This window comes from Bufo bufo, chromosome 2 (genome assembly GCF_905171765.1).
Source record: "Bufo bufo chromosome 2, aBufBuf1.1, whole genome shotgun sequence".
NCBI classification, from domain to species: domain Eukaryota; kingdom Metazoa; phylum Chordata; class Amphibia; order Anura; family Bufonidae; genus Bufo; species Bufo bufo.
In genome coordinates, this window is record NC_053390.1 from 182,992,671 (window position 1) to 183,014,830 (window position 22,160).

The 22,160-nt window shown below is 44.1% G+C and overlaps 1 protein-coding gene across 5 annotated transcripts in view; it reads left to right on the forward strand.

The window, feature by feature from the left end:
- The window catches only part of CSNK1G3 (casein kinase 1 gamma 3), a 146,280-nt gene that overhangs the window by 40,250 nt on the left and 83,870 nt on the right, over positions 1–22,160 (forward strand). For all 5 annotated transcript variants that reach the window (XM_040415957.1, XM_040415956.1, XM_040415958.1 and 2 more), the window contains 2 exons: positions 13,666–13,706; positions 15,675–15,744. In XM_040415957.1, the coding sequence (XP_040271891.1) occupies positions 13,666–13,706; positions 15,675–15,744 (111 nt within the window). The remainder of the gene's footprint in view (positions 1–13,665; positions 13,707–15,674; positions 15,745–22,160) is intronic.

Here is a 22,160-nt window from a genome sequence, read left to right on the forward strand (position 1 = left end):
TCCCCTCGTCACAGTCACAGTCCTGGGGATAAATAGATGATGGGAGAGATCTCTGTACTGACCCCTGATATATTTATACATAGTTATTAGATCTCCCCTCAGTCGTCTTTTTTTCTAAAGTGAATAATCCTAATTTTGATCATCTTTACTGTAGTTGCCCCATTCCAGTTATTACTTTGGTTCCTTTGTAGTTCCTGGCTGTTGTGTGGTCATTCAGTATGCCCCATGTGCCTGGTAGATGAGACCCAAAGGACGACCTGGGTCAACATAGTGCTGTATTCCTAATGCCTCTTGCACACAGCCATGTGCCCCCCCCCCCATGGCCGTATTGTGCGGACCCATTCACTTGAATGCGTCCGCAAATCCGTAGATGCGGAATAGAAGCACGGAACAGAACCCTACGGAGTGCTTTAGTGGGGTTTCGTTCCGTGCTTCCGTTCCGCAAAAAGGTTGAACTTGTCCTATCTTTTTGCGAGACGGACGGATGGCGGACCCCATTCAAGTGAATGAGGTCGCGATCCGCATGCAGCTGCCCCACCGTCGGTGCCCTTGCATTGCGGACCGCAATTTGCGGTCCGCAGCACGGGCAGAACACGTTTGTGTGCAAGAGGCCTAAGTCTTCTAGATACACAGCATAGTCTGCTGCCCTACACTACATCTTAATATATGAAAAGTGCTTTTTACTTCCTAGACTGCTCAGAACATCAGCACAGACATTTCATCCTGCAGATATCATGAGGTAATAAAACGCACAGAATATTATAATACATGGCAGCCGTGTCCCTCTTATGTTATTAGAACAGGACAGAAGAGCAAAGCCGTCCTCTTCAGCAGCTCAGATTAGGCTACTTTCACACTAGCGTTTTTGCTGGATCCGGCAACTTTCGTTACTGCCGCAAAGTGGTTGGATCATTGCAATCAGTGGGGATCCGGCAGGCTGCTCTGTGCTGGAATAGCCTGCTGAAATCATGGAGGGGTCTGAAATTCACATTGTAGGTGCATTCCCACTCTGAGAGACAGAATAAAAAAAAAAAAGGAAACGTGTAACCTCTGTAATTGCAAACAAAGGCTTCTGTACCAAATATTAAGGCTCCATTCACACGTCCGTAATAATGGGTCCGCATCTATTCCGCAAATTGCGGAATGGGTGCGGACCCATTAATTCTCTAGTGGGCACACTATGTTCTCTCCGCATCCGCATTTCCTGAGCGCGCCGCCGAACTTCCGGTCTACTGCTCCGGAAAAAAATAGAACATGTCCTATTCTAATTATTTTTTTTATTTATTTTTTAATGTGGGTGCTGGCCGGGTGTATTGCCGATCCGCATCGCACTACGGACGTGTGAATGGACCCTAACACTGATTTTCTCAGGTGTTCAAATACTTCTCTGTTCAGCAGTGCAAGACAAATAAATTCTTTAAAAATCATACAATGTGATTTCCTGATTTTTATTTTATTTTCATTTTTTTTTTTAATGTCTGAGTGGGAATGCACCTACAATGTGAATTTCAGACCCCTCCATGATTTCTAAGTGAGAGAACTTGCAATATATATATATATACAGTGAATATAAAAAGTCTACACTTCCCTGTTTAAAATGTCAGGTTTCTGTGACGTAAAAAAAGAGACAAAGATAAATCGTTTCAGAACTTTTTCCACCTTTAATGTGACCTATAAACTGTACCACTCAATTGAAAAACAAACTGAAATCTTTTAGGTAGAGGGAAGAAAAAATATAAAAATAAAATAATATGGTTGCATAAGTGTGCACACCCTTAAACTAATACTTTGTTGAAGCACCTTATGATTTTATTACAGCACTCAGTCTGTTTGGGTATGAGTCTATCAGCATGGCACATTTTGACTTGGCAAGATTTGCCCACTCTTCTTTGCAAAAACACCCCAAATCTGTCAGATTGCGAGGGCATCTCCTGTACACAGCCATCTTCAGATCACCCCACAGATTTTCAATCTGATTCAGGTCTGGGCTCTGGCTGGGCCATTTCAAAACTTTAATCTTCTTCTGGTGAAGCCGTTCCTTTGTTGATTTGGATGTATGCTTTGGGTCGTTGTCATGCTGAAAGATGAAGTTCCTCTTCATGTTCAGCTTTCTAGCAGAAGCCATCATGAAGGTTTTGTGCCAATATTGACTGGTATTTGGAACTGTTCATAATTCCCTCTAGCTTAAAGGGGTTGTTTGGGTTCAGAGCTGAACCCGGACATACCTCCATCCCCCCCGGCAGCCCCCCTGACATGAGAATCGGAGCAGTTCATGCTCTGATGCTCTCCTTTGCCCTGCGCTAAATCGCGCAGGGCAAATGCATTTTTTTGGAGATCTCCATGGGGCTGCCAGGAACCCCGGTGATGTCACCGGTACTGATGACCGGGATTTAGCGCTGCCCTAGCCAGTAAAAACTGCGAGGGCAGCGCTAAAGCCCGCCCATCAGAGCCGGTGACGTCACCGAACACACTGCCGGGCGGAAGTTTTCGCCCTGCCGTGTGTTATTGAAAACAAAAGAGCCCTTGCCCTGTGCGATTTGGCGCAGGGCAAGGGAGCGCATCGGAGCATGAGATGCTCCTATGCTAGCCTCAGGGGGGCTGCCTGGGTGAAAATAAGGGTATATCCGGGTTCAGCTCTGAACCCGGACAACCCCTTTTAACTAAGGCCCCAGTTCCAGTTGAAGGAAAACGGCCCCAAAGCATGATGCTGCCACCACTATGCTTCACTGTGGCTTTTTGCACCAAACAGATCTTTTGGAATTATGGCCAAAAAGTTCAACCTTGGTTTCATCAGACCATAACACCTTTTCCCACATGCTTTTGGGAGACTTCAGATGTGTTTTTGCAAAATGTAGCCTGGCTTGGATGTTTTTCTTCGTAAGAAAAGGCTTTCGTCTTGCCACTCTACCCCATATCCCAGACATACGAAGAATGCAGGAGATTGTTGTCACATGTACCACACAGCCAGTACTTGCCAGATATTCCTGCAGCTCCTTTAATGTTGCTGGAGGCCTCTTGGTAGCCTCCAAGACCAGTTTTCTTCTCGTCTTTTGGAGGGACGTCCAGTTCTTGGTAATGTCACTGTTGTGCCATATTTTCTCCACTTAACATAGTAACATAGTAACATAGTACATAAGGCCGAAAAAAGACATTTGTCCATCCAGTTCGGCCTGTCATCCTACAAGTTGACTGTCTTCACTGTGTTCCATGGTAGGTCTAATGCCTTGGAAATTCTTTGGTACCCTTCTCCTGACTGATACCTTTTAACAATGAGATCCCTCTGATGTTTTGGAAGCTCTCTGTGGACCATGACTTTTGCTGTGGGATGCGACTAAGAAAATGTCAGGAAAGACCAACTAGAGCAGCTGAACTTTATTTGGGGTTAATCAGAGGCACTTTAAATGATGGCAGGTGTATGCTGACTCCTATTTAACATGATTTTGAATGTGATTGCCTAATTCTGAACACGGCTACATCCCCAGTTATAAGAAGGTGTGCACACTTATGCAACCACATTATTTTATTTTTATATTTTTTCTTCCCTCCACCTAAAAGATTTCAGTTTGTTTTTCAATTACGTTGTACAGTTTATGGCCTTATTCACACGTCCGTTGTTTCTTTCCTGATCTGTTCCGTTTTTTGCTGAACAGATCTGGACCCATTCATTTTCAATGGGTCCTGAAAAAAAACGGACAGCTCAATGTCTGAATTTTTTTCAGGACCCATTGAAAATGAATGGGTCCAGATCTGTTCAGCAAAAAGCGGAACAGATCCCGAAAGAAACAACGGACGTGTGAATGGACCCTATAGGTCACATTAAAGATGGAAAAAGTTCTGAAACGATTTATCTTTGTCTCATTTTTTTACATCACAGAAACCTGCCATTCAGGGGTGTGTAGACTTTTTTTTTATTTCCGCTGTATATCTATCTGAAATACTGCCACTATGTGGTTGGCTGACCTCTCGCGCTAAGTCATTCATCTCCCTGACTGCTTCATTAATGATCCGGCAGAGCACTCTTACAGCGCTTCTTCTGGATCAATGAGAGAGCTGTGATCTGTATGATTAGCGCAGGCAGGAGGGTGCACAGCCATCTCAATGCTGAAGGAAGCCATCTTATTCAGACTCCACTGTGCACTGCACTCAGCAGGGAGCTCCCGCTACACTATCCTGCGCATTTGTGCAAAGAGGCTTATGCTGCATTCTTCGTCCACATTGAAGCGCTGTACTGGGATGTACGGAATGATGTGGGCCCCAGCAAGCACAAGGGGGTCCATGCTTAGCGGCTCATGTGCCAAGCGGTTCCTGCTCCACAAGGACGTGGATTCCACCAGTTTCTACGAAGGTAGGCCAGTGGGGCAACACGCAAAGGGACCTCCACGTTGGTTTGTCCTGGGTATTTTGTACAGGTGAAACTCGAAAAATTAGAATATTGTGCAAAGTTAATTTATTTCATTAATGTAACTTAAAAGGTGAAACTAACATATGAGATAGACTCATTAGATGCAAAGCGAGATATTTCAAGCCTTTATTTGGTATAATTTGGATGATTATGGTTTACAGCTTATGAAACCCCAAAGTCACAATCTCAGGTAGCCTTTGCTCAGGGGGTATGGATTAATTAGCTGACGAGAGTGGGACGCTTTGAGCCTAGAATATTGAACCTTTTCACAATATTCAAATTTTAAGCTGCATTAATGAAATAAATGAACTTTTGCATGATATTCCAAATTTTCGAGTTTCACCTGTATATTCAAAATAGCTGATGCCTTTGCATTATAATATTATTCCTAATTCTAATAAGTAGTTTTTGTGAGCATTTCTATATAGAATTGCTGTCGTTGTCCTGGAACAAGAACTCTGCCCTTACGTGGATGCATTTTCTATTAGTCACTGTCCTGGGACGGGCTATCCACTAGTCTTCTCGAATGGTGCTTCTCATAGTTTCTTATATAGAGATGGTTTTCACCACTTCTGAGCTATATAACTTTAGGCTGTCATTAAAAAATATTGGGGTCATTTAGAGGTAGCATTAGTTGGGTTGTCACGATACCAAAATTTTTATTAGATTTCCATACCGTAAAAAGGTATTGCGACGCTCGATACCACGCGAAAAAATAAAACGCTAAAAAAGCCGTGTGTATTCTGCATTTTATGGAACGTCTGGCCCATAATAGAACAGTCCTATCCTATTTTTTGGTGGGACAAGGTGAATCGCACGTTTTTTTTATTTTTTTATTCTGTTACGGCGTTCACCGCATAGGAGATATATTTTAATTTTTTTTTATATTTTAATAGTTTGCACTTTTTCAGGCATGGCGATATGTAATATGTTTTATTTTTTTAATCGGGGGTGTGGAAATCGTATTGCCTGACGCCCAGGACATGCGCCGGGCAGGTAGTTTGTTCAGTAGCTTAGCCCTGCTGCGGGCAAGTAGCAGGGCTGAGATGGCTTTGTGTAGCGGAGCAGTGGACGCAGTGGAGCGGCGGTGACCAAGCAGTGGGTGTAGAGCAGTGACAGAGGGCGTGGTGTAGTGACAGCGTGGGAAGAAGAAATGACAGCTGGAGGGGTGGAGCATTGAAAGGTTCTGTCGTGTCTCCGGCTCAGGGGGAGGAGCAGTGACAGAGCCGATACAGAGCCAGGGGCATTGATAGAACGCTCAGCTCTGCCAGCGTCCACCTAGGAAGGTGAGGGGGGTCCTTTCCATGCCACATCAGCAGCTAATTTGCCTAAACCACATAGAGGTACGGGTAGTAATGTGCTAAGAGCAAGAGTGTGCACTAAACTAATTGCTGTGATCACATTAAGGCCTTGTTCACACCAGGCAGTGCGTTCCGGCCTGATTCTGTCCAGAATGCACTGCGGCCGGCTAACTATATTGTGGGGCAGTAGGGGGCGTAGTGGTCTGTTGAAGTGATTGGCACCATAACCATGCCCAACGCCTGCAATGCGATCGGCTGCACAGGATATGCAAGGCACATTATGCCTGCGGTCCAGTCCAAACAAAATGCTGCAAAGCAGCTTTTTGATCGGACCTCAGGCATAATCCGATCGCCTGCGGCGGTGGCTATGGTGCCATTCACTTCAAGGGATCGTCACGCCCCCTCCTGCCCCACAACATAGTGAGCCGTCCGCGATGTAGTGCATTCTGGACAGAATCATCTGGTGTGAACAAGGACTAAACTCGTTTCACATCACAAAGACTGGAACGTAAGCCAGCCACCTCCCTGCATAGGGAAGCGTGGCGGTGCATTGAAATATGGTTTTGATCCCTTGTCCTAATCACCCTAATAGAGATCTATAAGGGTAAATAGGACTTCACACTCTCCTTTCTGCCCTAGGCATAGTACACACAGCAGCAGTGAGCTTGCCATGGCAACCAGGGCTTCAGCAGTGACTTGGCTGCCATGGTGACCGATCGGAGCCCTGCGATTTCATTCAGATTGTAAGCTGCCACTGCACCACCAGTGAAGAGGATGGGAGGGGAGCCTGTGGCCACTGCCACCAATGAAGAGGAGGGGAGGGGATCAATGAATATAACAATGAAGGGGGGGGGGGGGGTGCACCTGTGGCCACTGCGCCACCAATGATTATGCTTTATAATACTGGGGTTGGGGGGTGCGCGCACTGCGCCACCAATGAATATAATTAACACATTAATTTAAATGTAGGCAGTGGGTGCTGGCGGCGGTGTCACATACCTGGCACCCGCCCTCTATGACATGGTGCTGCGTTCCCCGGCAATTAACACTTCAGGTGCGACACCTAAATTAATGCGTTAATTATATTTATTGGTGGCGCAGTGGCCACAGTCCCTCCCCCTCCTCCACAGTACCAAACTCCCATTGGTGGAAGCAGTGGTACAGGGTGGAGGGACTGCCTCCTTCTCCACTGTGCTGCGGAGGAGAACATGGCACGCGCTGAGTTTTTTAGCGCGTGCCATGTTCTCTAAGGGCTGTTTCACATGAGCGGATGCCGTGCGTGACATCCGCTCCGTGAATGACAGCCAAGACCCGATGCGGACAGCAGAAGCACGGAGCAGTAACATGATTGATAATGCTCTGTGCCTCTCTGTGACCTCTTTACTACGAAATCACGGTGAGAGAAAGTTGTCACTGTGATTTTGTAGTAAAGAGATCACAGAGAGGCACAGAGCATTATCAATCATGTTACTGCTCCGTGCTTCTGCTGTCCGCATCGGGTCTTGGCTGTCATTCACGGAGCGGATGTCACGCACGGCATCCGCTCGTGTGAAACTGCCCTAACAGATACTAGACTGCGCATCAGCGCAACCTAGTATCATTTAATAGTAAGACCTGGTATCGTATCAATTGGGTATCGAAACTTCGATACCCTGTGCAACTGTAAGCATTAGTAAACCTCCATGAGGCAAACTGGTTTACAAAGTGGCACCAGTCTTAGAGGAGATTTATTAAGACCATTGTGTTGTACACTGGTCTTGATATCTTCTGCGGCGCCAGAGGACACGCCTTATTTGACGATTTATCTTGTGTAGATTTTAGTCATGATTTTCATTAGGAAACGGGTGTAAATGATGATGAATGTGCCAGGGCTGATGGCCAAGTCCTGCCCGTGCCACACACCCTTTTTAGAAAGTGGCAAGGGCAGTGTAGAAATGCCACTTGCTAGTTTTAGCGATAATGACGTTTGAGTCAAAATACTGCGGTTTGCCTTTTTTTTTTTTTACACGTTATAAAACTGGTCTAAGGATGTGCTTAATCTCCCCCATAGTTCTGGGGAAACTCGCTATGGTACTTTCCATAACATGTCCACCAAATATGAAGGTCCTGGCAACTTATGAAACATACATCTGGGTAGATGGCATGGGGTCTAGCTGGAACCATATGTATTACAAGGATGTCTACCTTAGAGAGGTCTGGCAGTTCCACTTACTGGGTCCATTTTTTGTCTCCTTCTATCATATCAATTCCTAAATCAAATTCTCATTGGGGCATGACGGGTAGCTTAGGAGGAACAACACCATTTAAAAAAAAGATGGTGGTCCTAATTGAATCTATGAAGACTGACGGGCTCCATTAGCACAAGCTCTAGTTTGTGGACCTGCCATGTAATTCTAGTGAGGGACTGAAGGGGTCATTATAGAAAGTTTAACTTGCATGGTTCACCATAGAAGATGACAGTAGCAGGGGATGTCTTTTTAAATAAAATGGGTAGAATGTCCAAAGAAGGGTAGACCAGGTCATGGGAGATAATAGGTGGACCCCTAGCCAAGCCTAAAGTCTGCTTGGGATATATTTAGCATTTTTAAGTCTGGTGGTCATTTTACTTGGAGATGTTATTGTCATTCACTTCTCAGGATCTGATCACCATCTCTCAGTTTGTATGTTCAGGCTATAACATGTGACTGTTCCCTGAGAGGCCAGCCCAAAGGCCATCACCAATCTGGCTGCCCTTCCTGTTGTTACTACGGCCATAAATGGCCACCACGGTGAAACCGAAAATACGAATTTCTCTGTAAGTGAATTAAACATAAAGGGAGATTAACCAAAACTGATGGAAAGGAAAACTGACTTAAGTTGCCAATTTCAACCAAAGAGATTCCACCTTTGATTTTTCAGAGCTCCTTTGAAAAATGAAAGGTGGAATCTGATTGGTCGCTATAGGCAACTAAGCCAGTTTTCCTTTACACAGTTTTGATAAATCTCCCCCATATGTCTGGTCAATTTATGAGCAAAATCTTCTTTCTAGGTATTCTGTCATCACTATTGTATTGTATAGGTTCTCTTGATCCTATGAGTCAGTGGGTGCCATTCCTGGTGTTCACGGTGTGTGAGAGGAAGGTTGTGCACCTGGTCATGGCACTTGTGTGCTTGGAGGAGTTGGAGCAAGCGCTGCATAGCGGCACTATTGACCTTTTTTTTTTTTTTATGTGCTCAGTTTGCAGTTTACTTTGTGTCAGGTTGTTTTACAACTTTTACGTAATTGTTTTTAGTTTTTTTTGTCTTACCGCTCCTACAACCTGCATGCTTCACCCAATCTCAGCTGTAATGTACTTATTCAAACATAATTAGGCCTCCTGCACACGGCCGTTTTTCCCCGTTTACTGGCCGTTTTTTGCATTCCGTATACGGAACCATTCATTTCAATGGTTCCGCAAAAAAAACCGGAATGTACTCCGTATGCATTCCGTTTCCGTTTTTCCGTTCCGTTTTAACATATAACATGTCCTATTATTGCCCGCAAATCACGTTCCGTGGCTCCATTCAAGTCAATGGGTCCGCAAAAAAATGGAACACATACGGAAATGCATCCGTATGTCTTCCGTTTCCGTTCCGTTTTTTGCTGAACCATCTATTGAAAATGTGAAGCCCAGCCCAATTTTATCTATGTAATTACTGTATACTGTATATGCCATACGGAAAAACGGAAACACAACGGAAAAAAAAACAAAACGGAACAACAGATCCGTGAAAAACGGACCGCAAAACACTGAAAAAGCCATACGGTCGTGTGCAATAGGCCTTACGCTTGATATATCTTTACACATGGCAGATATGCTGCAAATTTCCCACTGCGGAGTTACAGATGAAAAATCCCAAGCATGTTACTGTACCAGCAAAATAGATGAGATTTTACAAAGTCTCATCCACACGCTGCCGATAAATCCAGATTGGGAACTGACCTGCGGTGTGGAATTTAAATCTGCAATAGAGATGAGTAAATCGATTCCTATTGCAGTCCTCTCATCCAGCAGTGTTCTGGACTTTTAATGGGGTGTCGCCAAAGCTGAGGATAGGACCCCACCCGCCGGCCCCGTCAATCTCGCACCTGCACTACTGCTCATCTTCCTCTGTTGGCGCAGCTTCCAAGTAGTGGCGCATAAACAGTCGCTGCACCACTTGAGAAAGCAGAGAAGCAGCGCAAGATTGTCAGCGTCAGCTGAGAAGTCGGGCCCTGTCAAAAAATGGACAAGGGGCGTGTCTTTGGGGGCACCGCTTAGCGGGTGCAGAACTCTGCTTGATGAGACCAATCGATTCTTATAAATTGGTTCTCTAATCTGCAACATGTTTGTTTATACTGCGGATTTTACCCTTTGCAATATGTAAGGGTACTTTCACACTAGCGTTTTTCTTTTCCGGCGTAGAGTTCCGTTCAGGATGTCTTCAGTTTAGTCGTTTTGACTTTTCAGGACTGAGATAATACCGCTGCATGCTATGGTTTTAACTCCGGCCAAAAATGCGGAACCCTTGCCTGGCATTTTTTTCCCCATAGGAATGTATTAGTGCCAGATCCGGCATTCAAAATACCGCAATGCCGGATCCGTCCTTGCGCAGACTGAAAAAATAAATGCCGGATTCGTTTTTCCGGATGACACCGAAAAGACGGATCCGGCATTTCCAAGCATTTGTAAGACGGATCAGGATCCTGATCAGTCTTAAAAATGCCATCAGTTGGCATACGTTTTGACAGATTCCCCCGGCGCAAGTGTGAAAGTACCCCAAGGCAAAATCCATTGGAAAAACAACCTTGTGTGGGCATTTTTTATTTTTATTTTTTTGGTGCTACATTTTGTTTCTGTAGAGAAGTCTATTGAAAAAAAGGCCGTACCATGAGGGCTATACCAAAAACCGTAAAGAATGTGCAAAAGCAGAAAACTCATTGTTTGCAGTGCATACCATAATTCACTGTTGATTTACAGCTAAAATCTGTTTTGCTGAGAAAAAAAAACAAGGAAAAAAATACTGCCAAAAATCGTCAATTTTGATTTTCAAATCTGCAGCATGTCAATTATTTTGTACAATTTTTATTTATTTTTTTGGGGTGCAGATTTCACCCTTTGCTATACCACATCAAATCCACACCAAAAACCGCAAGTACGGCATGCGGTACTTAGTGCGGAAACGCACATAAAACCCCACTGAACTCTAAGGCCCCTTTCACACGGGCGAGTATTCCGCGCGGATGCGATGCGTGAGGTGAACGCATTGCACCCGCACTGAATACCGACCCATTCATTTCTATGGGGCTGTTCAGATGAGCGGTGATTTTCACGCATCACTTATGCATGCTCTATATTCTGCGTTTTTCACGCAACGCAGGCCCCTATAGAAGTGAATGGGGTTGCGTGAAAATCGCAAGCAAGTGCGGATGCAGTGCGATTTTTCACGCACGGTTGCTAGGAGACGATCGGGATGGAGACCCGATCATTATTATTTTCCCTTATCACATGGTTATAAGGGAAAATAATAGCATTCTGAATACAGAATGCAAAGTAAAACAGCGCTAGAGGGGTTAAAATAATAATAATAATAATAATTTAACTCACCTTAATCCACTCGATCGCGTAGCCCGACATCTACTTCTGTCTCCTTTGTTGAATAGGACCTGTGGTGAGCATTAAATACAGTTACAGGACCTTTGATGTCACTCCGGTCATCACATGATCCATCACATGATCTTTTACCACGGTGATGGATCATGTGATGACCGGAGTGACGTCATCAAAGGTCTTGTAACTGTATTTAAAGCTCACCACAGGTCCTATTCAACAAAGGAGACAGAAGTAGATGCCGGGCCGCGATCAAGTGGACTAAGGTGAGTTAAAAAAAATTTAACCCCTCCAGCGCTGTTTTACTTTGCATTCTGTATTCAGAATGCTATTATTTTCCCTTATAACCATGTTATAAGGGGAAATAATACAATCTACAGAACACCGATCCCAAGCCCGAACTTCTGTGAAGAAGTTCGGGTTTGGGTACCAAACATGCGCAATTTTTCTCACGCGCGTGCAAAACGCATTACAATGTTTTGCACTCGCGCTGAAAAATCGCGGGTGTTCCCGCAACGCTCCCGCACATTTTCCCGCAACGCCTGTGTGAAACCAGCCTAACTGCGCCCGTGTGCAGGTACCCTTATAATTTCCTTGTGGTTGTTCTCCGTGCCTGCTGGCATCTTACATAAAGCTAGGCTGACTTCATTTCCAGTGTGTAATAACTACTTTGAAGAATCCTTCCATTTCGGTTTGTGTATGTAGCAGCTTTCTGGAAGTGATCCAGGATTTTTTCAGCATTCCCAGGACAATACTGGTATTTTTCTCTGATTGAAATAATTGTCCACTAATGGGACCTTCTGTTGCTGGGTGACTTTGGTGACTCAATTGGCTGCAGTCTCAGGACTTCTGCTTGGGGTCCATGTGCTCATTGCTGCTGGGGTGTCTGGTTGTTCCTGGATGTTCTGCTCGCCAGATATTGGGATAGTAGGTATAAAATATTTAAACCCCAAGCCTATTACAAGCATGAAAGCACACGGTCACAGAACTGGAAGCGGAATGATATTTTCTTGTTACTTCTGCTATTATTATCATCTTTGGCTTCAGTGCTGAAGGCATTATGAACTATCGGGATCCAACTTGACTTGGCGTTTGCATTAGGCTTCACACTAGAGTTAAAACTATCGTATACTACTGAATACTGCCTTTCCCTGCCAGAGCCCTTTGACTATAATGTGACCTGGGAGGGATCTGCCCGTTTTTCGTCTTGAGTGTCAGGATTCGTACGGAGAAAAACTGGTGCTTGCATACAGCGTTTTTTGGAGGAGACTTTGAAGCACAGTTTCCTGCAGGTTCTTCAGCCAGATCTAGAAGTGGATCCAGCAGGAGGGAAAAGTACAAGTCCTTCCTTTATATTTCTAATGTCTTTCGAATTCACTCACCGTTTTAAAATTTGCATAGGAGCCCAACAATGAAATTTACGGCGTGCCCGTAACTGTTACATGCCGAACTTCATTGGTGCCTTATGGATCACATTAACTTATAATGGGCCCATCAGGTCTCTGTTATTTATGTGAGTCTGAGATGAAGGTTCAGAACCTCCAATTCACATGTGAACATGTTGACTTTTTGATGTGCCTTTATTTGATGCCAAAAACGGTGTCCTTGATGTGGTGAATGTCACCCATGTAATCGTAGCCTGAGACTCGAGCATCCGTTTATGGATAGGTCTTGTGGCAATATATCAGTTCATCGGATGCCTTTGAAGTTACAGTAGATATCCAATGTTCTGTTGAGGCAGTTAGTGCCGGAAGGGGTAACCTCAACTTGGACATAAATGGCATGTCTACAGTATATGCCATAAGTGTTTTGGACGCACACCTATGTGGAGAACTGGGGTCTCCTCATCTGCCTTCAGGTGGAGAGCAAATGTAGAGGTAGCCAAGCATGTCCTGTAGATATACTATACATGCCTGTGGGGCCCATTCTTGGTTGTGTGAGCTTTTCCACTAGTCATCATTTTATAGATGTCTTTGATCTGAGGTTTCCTTTGGCTGGTGTCCATGAAGAACATCTACTGCATATATAAGGTGGACTTTTATTTGTCTGTTGGCCGTTGACACATCCTGTGTGGCGGGAAGGAGCAGAATGCCTGAGGAGACTATACATAGGTTTTATATGGCCAGCTAAAATCGCAGTTTTAACAATGGCTGTTCACTTAACCAGTGCCAGTTTTTGACTTGGTCATTGTGTGGCTTTTTGGCAAATCTCTTGAATAAAAGGCATTAGTCTGGGCCTCCTTACTGTTTTATGTGGACTTTGTATTCTGGCCCATTGCTCGCTTGTTTCACTGCTCTGCTGTAAACCCGTCCTGGCAACTTCTAACATTCCTGTTTTTGTTCTTCTCTTCAAGGGAAAAATCTGTACACAAATGAGTACGTGGCGATTAAACTGGTAAGTGTATTTTTTTATTCATTTTTTTAATGTAATCTTGGCCTTTGGGCTCATGGATATTTTGGCACTATTTTGCCATAACTTCAGATTTCTGGTGCAGTTAGCTTTGCATTTCTTTGTGCCCAAAAAACTTGTGTACTTGCTTTGTGCCAGATGTATTATGTATTTTTGAAATTTTGCCTTCATCTGATCTCTGTGCAGCAACAGGACCTTTGGTGACGTCATTCCGGTCATCACATGATCCATCACCATGGTAAAAGATCATGTGATGGATCATGTGATGACCGGAATGACGTCACCAAAGGTCCTGTTGCTGCACAGAGATCAGATGAAGCCAGAAGGAGATGCCGGGCCGCGAACAAGTAGACTAGGGTGAGTTAAAAAAATGTTTTTTTTTTTTTTTAACCCCTCCAGCGATGTTTTACTATGCATTCTGTATTCAGAATGCTATTGTTTTCCCTTATAACCATGTTATAAGGGAAAATAATACTATTTACAGAACACCGATCCCAAGCCCGAACTTCTGTGAAGAAGTTCGGGTTTGGGTACCAAACACGCGCGATTTTTCTCACGCGAGTGCAAAACGCATTACAATGTTTTTCACTCGTTCGGAAAAATCGCGGGTGTTCCCGCAACGCACCCGCACATTTTCCCGCAACGCCCGTGTGAAAGAGGCCTAAGAGTGGTTAGGTAGCCACCAAATAAGAGTAGGGGTTTGCAAAATGGCTAGGTGTCTCTGTGCTAATGTTTTGTCATGCTGGTCACTAAGGGGTTAAAATTGCTGAGACTGTGAAATCCATGCACAGGTCTTTGAGGGGCCCTTCTATAAGTGCATGAGTGGCCTGTAGCATCTTTTAGGAAATTTTAAAGGGAGTGTGTGAAAATGACCTGCTGTTTAAATCCCTTTTTTACATTCTTTAACATATTTTTAAAGAATGTTTGATTTTAATTTTCCATGGATTCCATATATTTAAACAAAAAAGATAAAATCCTGCAGTTTTTGCACTGACCACTATGTCTAATAATTGGCACTTTAGGCTACTTTCACACTTGCGTTTAGGTCAGATCTGTCTGGTATGTGCCCAGACGGATCCGCACCTATAATGCAAACGCTTAGATCCGTTCAGAACGGATCCGTTTGCATTACCATGAACAAATGATAATGATCATGATAATGCAAACGGATCCGTTTTGACTTTACATTGAAAGTCAATGGGAGACGGATCCGTTTGAAGATTGAGCCATATAGTGTCAACTTCAAACGGATCCGTCCCCATTGACTTACATTGTAAGTCTGGACGGATCCGTTTGCCTCCGCACGGCCAGGCGGACACCTGAACGCTGCAAGCTGCGTTCAGGTGTCCGCCTGCTGAGCGGAGCGGAGGACAAACTGAGCCAGACTGATGCATTCTGAGCGGATCCGCATCCACTCAGAATGCATTAGGGCTGGACGGATCCGTTCGGGGCCGCTTGTGAGCCCCTTCAAACGGAACTCACAAGCGGAGCCCCGAACGCTAGTGTGAAAGTAGCCTTACTGCAGTTAACTCGTTCTAATCCTGCATGTAATGATACCACCTCGGTCTATAGATAAGACAGGCTCCTCCTTCACAATAGGTGATTGTCATAGCTTCTCTCTTCTTCCCTTGTACAGTGACCTCTGCACAGGTCACAGAGCATGCCCAGAAGACTCTCCCATAGAGGTCAGTGGGGTCCCCTCCTGACTATTGTGTCTATGGCCCATAGGGCTGCCATAAAGCAATTCTTGGATGGCCGCCCCCATAATCATGTTTAGAAAATAGAATAATTAAATCTGCAATCAGAAAATAGACAAGGGTGTGTGTCACTCACACATTTCTGGCGACACATTCTCCTTGAAGGGTCTGGGTCTTGCTGTGAAGTGCCCCGAGCCCTCTTTTTTTATATGCATGCGATATCATTTCAATATTTAATAGGTTTATTCTTTCCCAGGAACCTATGAAATCCAGGGCACCGCAGCTGCATTTGGAATACCGGTTCTACAAGCAGTTGGGGTCTGTTGGTAAGTCTTTTTTTCCCAGTTCATATAATACGTCTTTCCTGGCACAAAAGCCTTGAACATAAAAATAGATTTCAGGTGAAGAGTGAGGCTGGTCAGATTGGCCTGGCAAATGATAAAGCTGTATATTGTATGACAGTCCTGACAGAGGCGGTGCGAGCAGTGTGTGCGCGCTACTGTGCAGTTCCCACGAGTATGGTCTCTATGGTATCTGCGTTCTATACGTCTCTATGGATACTACTTACTGTCAAGGCTTCTGGAAGAACTGGCAAATTGCTGCATGTTACAGATTTCTGTTCAGCCGAATGTACGATGCATCTTTAATTCTGCTGATAGTACTAATCTGATGGAAGTTTATCGCACAGTACTTTTATTCAGGACACTGTATCCCTATGCTTTGAATTGTAAGGAGAGGCTGTTAGATTTTTGGTATATTTTATCCTATCATACCTGTCCTATCTGTTTGTCTGATTCAACAATTTACGGATATGCTAAGCATCTAACGGATAATCAGTTTGCCTCTTTAACCCCTTAAGGACACAGCCTTTTTACACCTTAGGACCAGGCCATTTTTTGAAAATCTGACCAGAGTCCCTTTAAGTGCTGATAACTTTAAAACGCTTTGACTTATCCAGGCCGTTCTGAGATTGTTTTTTCGTCACATATTGTACTTCATGACACTGGTAAAATGAAGTCAAAAAAATTATTTTTTTTGCACCAAAAAATACCTAATTTAACAAAAAATTTGGAAAAATTTGCAAATTTCAAAGTTTCAGTTTCTCTACTTCTGTAATACATAGTAATACCCCAAAAAATTGTGATGACTTTACATTCCCCATATGTCTACTTCTTGTTAGAATTGATTTGGGAATGATATTTTATTTTTTGGGGATGTTATAAGGCTTAGAAGTTTAGAAGCAAATCTTGAAATTTTTCAGAAATTTACAAAAACTCAATTTTTAGGGACCAGTTCAGGTCTCAAGTCACTTTGCGAGGCTTACATTATAGAAACCACCCAAAAATGACCCCATCTAAGAAACTACACCCCTCAAGGTATTCAAAACTGATTTTGCATACGTTGTTAACCCTTTAGGTGTTGCACAAGAGTTATTGGCAAATGGGGAGGAAATTTGAGAATTTCATTTTTTTGTCTAATTTTTCATTTTAACCCATTTTTTCCACTAACAAATCAAGGGTTAACAGCCAAACAAGACTGTATCTTTATTGCCCTGACTCTGCCGTTTACAGAAACACCCAATATGTGGCCGTAAACTACTGTACGGCCACACAGCGGGGCGTAGAGTGAAAGGTGCGCCGTATGGTTTTTGGAGGGCTGATTTTTATGGACTGGTTTATTTACACCATGTCCCATTTGAAGCCCCCTGATGCACCCCTAGAGGAGAAACTCCCTAAAAGTGACCCCATCTAAGAAACTACACCCCTCAAGCTATTCAAAACTGATTTTACATACATCGTTAACCCTTTAGGTGTTGCACAGGAGTTATTGGCAAATGGCGATGAAATTTGAGAATTTCATTTTTTTGCCTAATTTTCCATTTTAACCCATTTTTTCCACTAACAAAGCAAGGGTTAACAGCCAAACAAGACTGTATCTTTATTGCCCTGACTCTGCTGTTTACAGAAACACCCCATATGTGGCCGTAAACTACTGTACGGGCACACAGCGGGGCGTAGAGTGAAAGGTGCGCCGTTTGGTTTTTGGAGGGCTGATTTTGCTGGACTGTTTTTTTGGCACCATGTCCCATTTGAAGCCCCCCTGATGCACCCCTGGAGTAGAAACTCCATAAAAGTGACCCCATCTAAGAAACTACACCCCTCAAGGTATTCAAAACTGATTTTACAAACTTTGTTAACCCTTTAGGTGTTGCACAAGATTTAATGGAAAATAGAGATACAATTTCAAAATTTCACTTTTTTGGCAGATTTTCCATTTTAATATTTTTTTTCCAGTTACAAAGCAAGGGTTAACAGCCAAACAAAACTCATTATTTATGGCCCTGATTCTGTAGTTTACAGAAACACCCCATATGTGGTCGTAAACTGCTGTACGGGCACACGGCAGGGCGCAGAAGGAAAGGAACGCCATGCGGTTTTTGGAAGGCAGATTTTGCTGCACAGTTTTTTTTTACACCATGTCCCATTTGAAGCCCCCCTGATGCACCCCTAGAGTAGAAACTCCAAAAAAGTGACCCCATTTTAGAAACTACGGGATAGGGTGGCAGTTTAGTTGGTACTAGTTTAGGGTACATATGATTTTTGGTTGCTCTATATTACACTTTTTGTGCGGCAAGGTAACAAGAAATAGATTTTTTGGCACGTTTTTATTTTTTGTTATTGACAACATTCATCTGACAGGTTAGATCATGTGGTAATTTTATAGAGCAGGTTGTCACGGACGTGGCGATACCTAATATGTATACTATTTTTTTTATTTATGTAAGTTTTACACAATGATTTCATTTTTAAAACAAAAAAAATGTTTTAGTGTCTCCATAGTCTAAGAGCCATAGTTTTTTCAGTTTTTGGGCGATTATCTTAAGTAGGGTCTCATTTTTTGCGGGATGAAATGACGGTTTGATTGGCATCTATTTTGGGGTGCATATGACTTTTTGATTGCTTGCTATTACACTTTTTGTGACGTAAGATGACAAAAAATGGCTTTTTTTTACACCGTTTTTATTTTAATTTTTTTACGGTGGTCACCTGAGGGGTTAGATCATGTGATATTTTTATAGAGCCGGTCGATACGGACGCGGCGATACCTAATATGTATACTTTTTTTTTATTTATGTAAGTTTTACACAATGATTTCATTTTTGAAACAAAAAAAATCATGTTTTAGTGTTTCCATAGTCTAAGAGCCATAGTTTTTTCAGTTTTTGGGCGATTATCTTGGGTAGGGTATGATTTTTGCGGGATGAGATGACGGTTTGATTGGTACTATTTTGGCGTACATGCGACTTTTTTGATCACTTTTATTACCTTTTTTGGGAAGTAAGGTGGGCAAAATTTCAATTTCATCCTAGTTTTTTATTTTTTATTTTTATGGCGTTCACCGTTCGGGTAAAGTAACATAACCGTTTTATAGATCAGGTCGTTACGGACGCGGCGATACCAAACATGTGTAGGGAATTTTATTTTTTTCATTTTTAATCAGTGATAAATGTGTTTTTTGATTTTTACTTTTTTTTCACTTTTTTTAACTTTTTTTTTTACCCAGACCCACTTGGTTCTTGAAGATCCAGTGGGTCTGATGTCTGTATAATACAGTACAGTACAATATATATTGTTCTGTACTGTATTTTACTTACACTGAACAGATCTATGCTTTTTAGCACAGATCTGTTCAGCACCATGGACAGCAGGACGCCTGAGAGGCGTCCTGTTCCCATGGGAACCTTCCCCGTCTGCTCAGAACTGCGCAGACGGGGAAGGGTAAGCACAGGGCTGAGGGGGGCTCTCTGGGGGCTCTCTCCCTCTCCCATCGGGGGGCTGCAAAGGCACAGCAGCCCCCCGATGGGAGAGGGAGGGAGCTCCCTGCGCTGTTAACCTTTTCCATACAGCGGTCCGTACGGACCGCTGTATGGAAAGGGTTAACGGCTGACATCGCATCGCAGATGTCAGCCGTTTATACCAGGGTGCCAGCAATGTGCTGGCACCCTGGTATCCCCACTAGAAACCAACGATCATTCAAGGGGAGGCGGGCGGGGGATCGCGATCCCGCCTGCCGCACCGCCCGCCTCCCGCACCGCCCACACCGCCCGCAACCCTCCCCCTGCACCTCCCACCGGGCTAAAATCACTCGGGGGGTGCAGGGGGAGGGATACAGATCTATTTTAGGAATACTAAAGTTTCTGATCCCCGCGGTCAGGGACCGCAGGGATCAGAAACTGCAGAAATCGCAGCAAACCGCAGGTCTGAATTGACCTGCGGTTTGCCGCGATCGCCGACATGGGGGGGTCACGGGACCCCCCCGCGCATTTAGCCTAGGTGCCTGCTCGATGATTTGAGCAGGCACCGGGTTCCGATCACTGCCGGCCGGGCGGCAGTGATCGGAACAACACATGACGTACCGGTACGTCATGTGTCCTTAAGTACCAGGACATCATGACGTACCGGTACGTCATGTGTCCTTAAGAGGTTAAAGGGAACCCGTCCCCATGAAGTGCAATCTGCAGGCTGCCTGTTATAGAGCAGGAGGAGCTGAGCAGATTGTATAGTTTTTTTTTTTTTTGTTTTGGGGAGGGGGGAATTCACGATAAAGTTTAATTTATACATTTAAACCTCTGCTCTTTCTATACATAAGACCACCCCCATGTACAGCCATCAGTGACTGACAGTTATGTCTGTATACACACTTACACAGAGAATGCTATCAATCACTGATAACACCTCCCCTGTGTACAACTATCAGTGACTAATAGCTATCTATGTATATACACTTGCACAGAAAATGCTATCAGTTCCTGATAAAAAAAACTCCCATGTACAACTGAAGTCAGAAAAAGCAGAGATATAAATGTATAAATTACAAGTTTTACTGAATCTTTTCCCACAACTATATATTAACCTGCTCAGCTCCTTCTTTGACATGCTGCCTGTAGATTGCACTACATTTTGTGGTGACAGGTTCGCTTTAAAGAGGACCTTTCGCCTCTCCTGACGTGTGTTTTTGTAAGTCCTTGCATTCTCCATGTAATACCAATTCTGGAGCATCAATTCATATGACTCCATGATGTGCGTTCCTTTATTATTCCTGATAGAAGTTATGAATTGATAGCAATTTTTAATAAAAGTCCAGAGGGGTGTTACCAGTTAGGGGTGTCCCTGCACAGGCTGATACTGGCATCACTGATTGGATAGTGTCAGACTGTTCAGGGGCACAACTCAACATTGTAATTAATTCATAACTTCTACATGAATAATAAAGGAATGGCACAACACAGAGTCTTAAGATGCTGCAGAATTGCTATTACAGTCCATGGAGAATACATGTAGTAACTAAAACAGACATGTCAGGAGACGTTACAGGTCCTCTTAAAAGGGAGTCTGTCACGTCGAACATACAGTCTGAGCAGACTGGTATGTAGTTTTGTGGGAAAAGGTTCAGTAGAATTTGTAATCATTTACTACATTACATTACATTTACTACAATCACTGAGTAGGACCACCCACTGGACTCCTAATCCCAGAATGCTTAGAGGTTTACATGATATACTGAATCTTCTCTCATAAGCCTGTGTATCCATCTGCTCCGTGCCTCCTCTTCTATATCGTGATGCCTGCAGTATAGACAGCGTTTTCAACGCGATTTGGTTTTGTTTAAATGTACCTGTTACGGCTACGGATGGGGAAAACCCTCAGCCGTGCGATGCCAGAAGATGTTTGGTCGCTGCTCGACCAGAACGACAGAATTAGGGAGCAGGTCACCTCCTATCGCGTCCCTAATCTGACCCTGACTCCTAGCTGTATGAGCCGACTCTGATGGTAGGAGGGCTCATACTCCGGAACCTTGGGGTCCCTATTAGCCCTCAGGGTGGCCCTGAACTAGGAGCTGGGTAAGACGACCTGTTCCTCCTAGATACGGAGGAACAGGAGTCTCGCAGGCCGAGCTGCAAGGAATGGGGAACAGATACAGCATATAGATATGGCAGGTGAGTGAAACTACTTCCACACCTACCTGCCACAGACACACTGACTGGATCCCGTGCTCACAAGCTGATGTCCAGACCAAACCTAAATGGACACAGCACACACACATAAACACACAGGAACCCAGATCCATAGCTGCAGTAAGAATAACACCAAAATAAAGCATAACATCACCACGACATTCTTTATGACCACAAGGGTGGCCCTCACTGGAGAGATGGCATAAGGCTACCAGGAGGATGACTCCAGCAACATGCCTGGAGTACCCCTCAGACTTCTGACTTCCAGGAGGAACTAAATAGGCCAAGCAGCCACACCCACACACACACTAGGAAAGGAGTTAGCCCTTCCATCACCAAACAGGGTAGTGAAGCCACTTAAAGGGGAAGTGCAGACACACATAAACCCAGTGCACACCTAACAGGAAAAGTGCACACATATAAACCCAAATTGCCATAGGCAACCGCATGCATAGACAGTGAGCAGCCCAGCAGCAAGCTCAGGCTGCTACACTGCCAAGAACACCATGTTGCCAGCGGCAACCGCACGTGAGGCACGTGAACAACCAAACGACCGCTGACAACTGCATGCGGACTCTAAGAGTCATGACCACAGCATAGCCGTGACAGTACCGTCTTAAAGAGGTTGTTCAGCCATTAATATTGATGACCCATTGTCGGGATAGGTCTCCAATATCTGAACTGCAGGGGGCCAACACCCGGCACCCCCGCTGGTCGGCTGTGAGA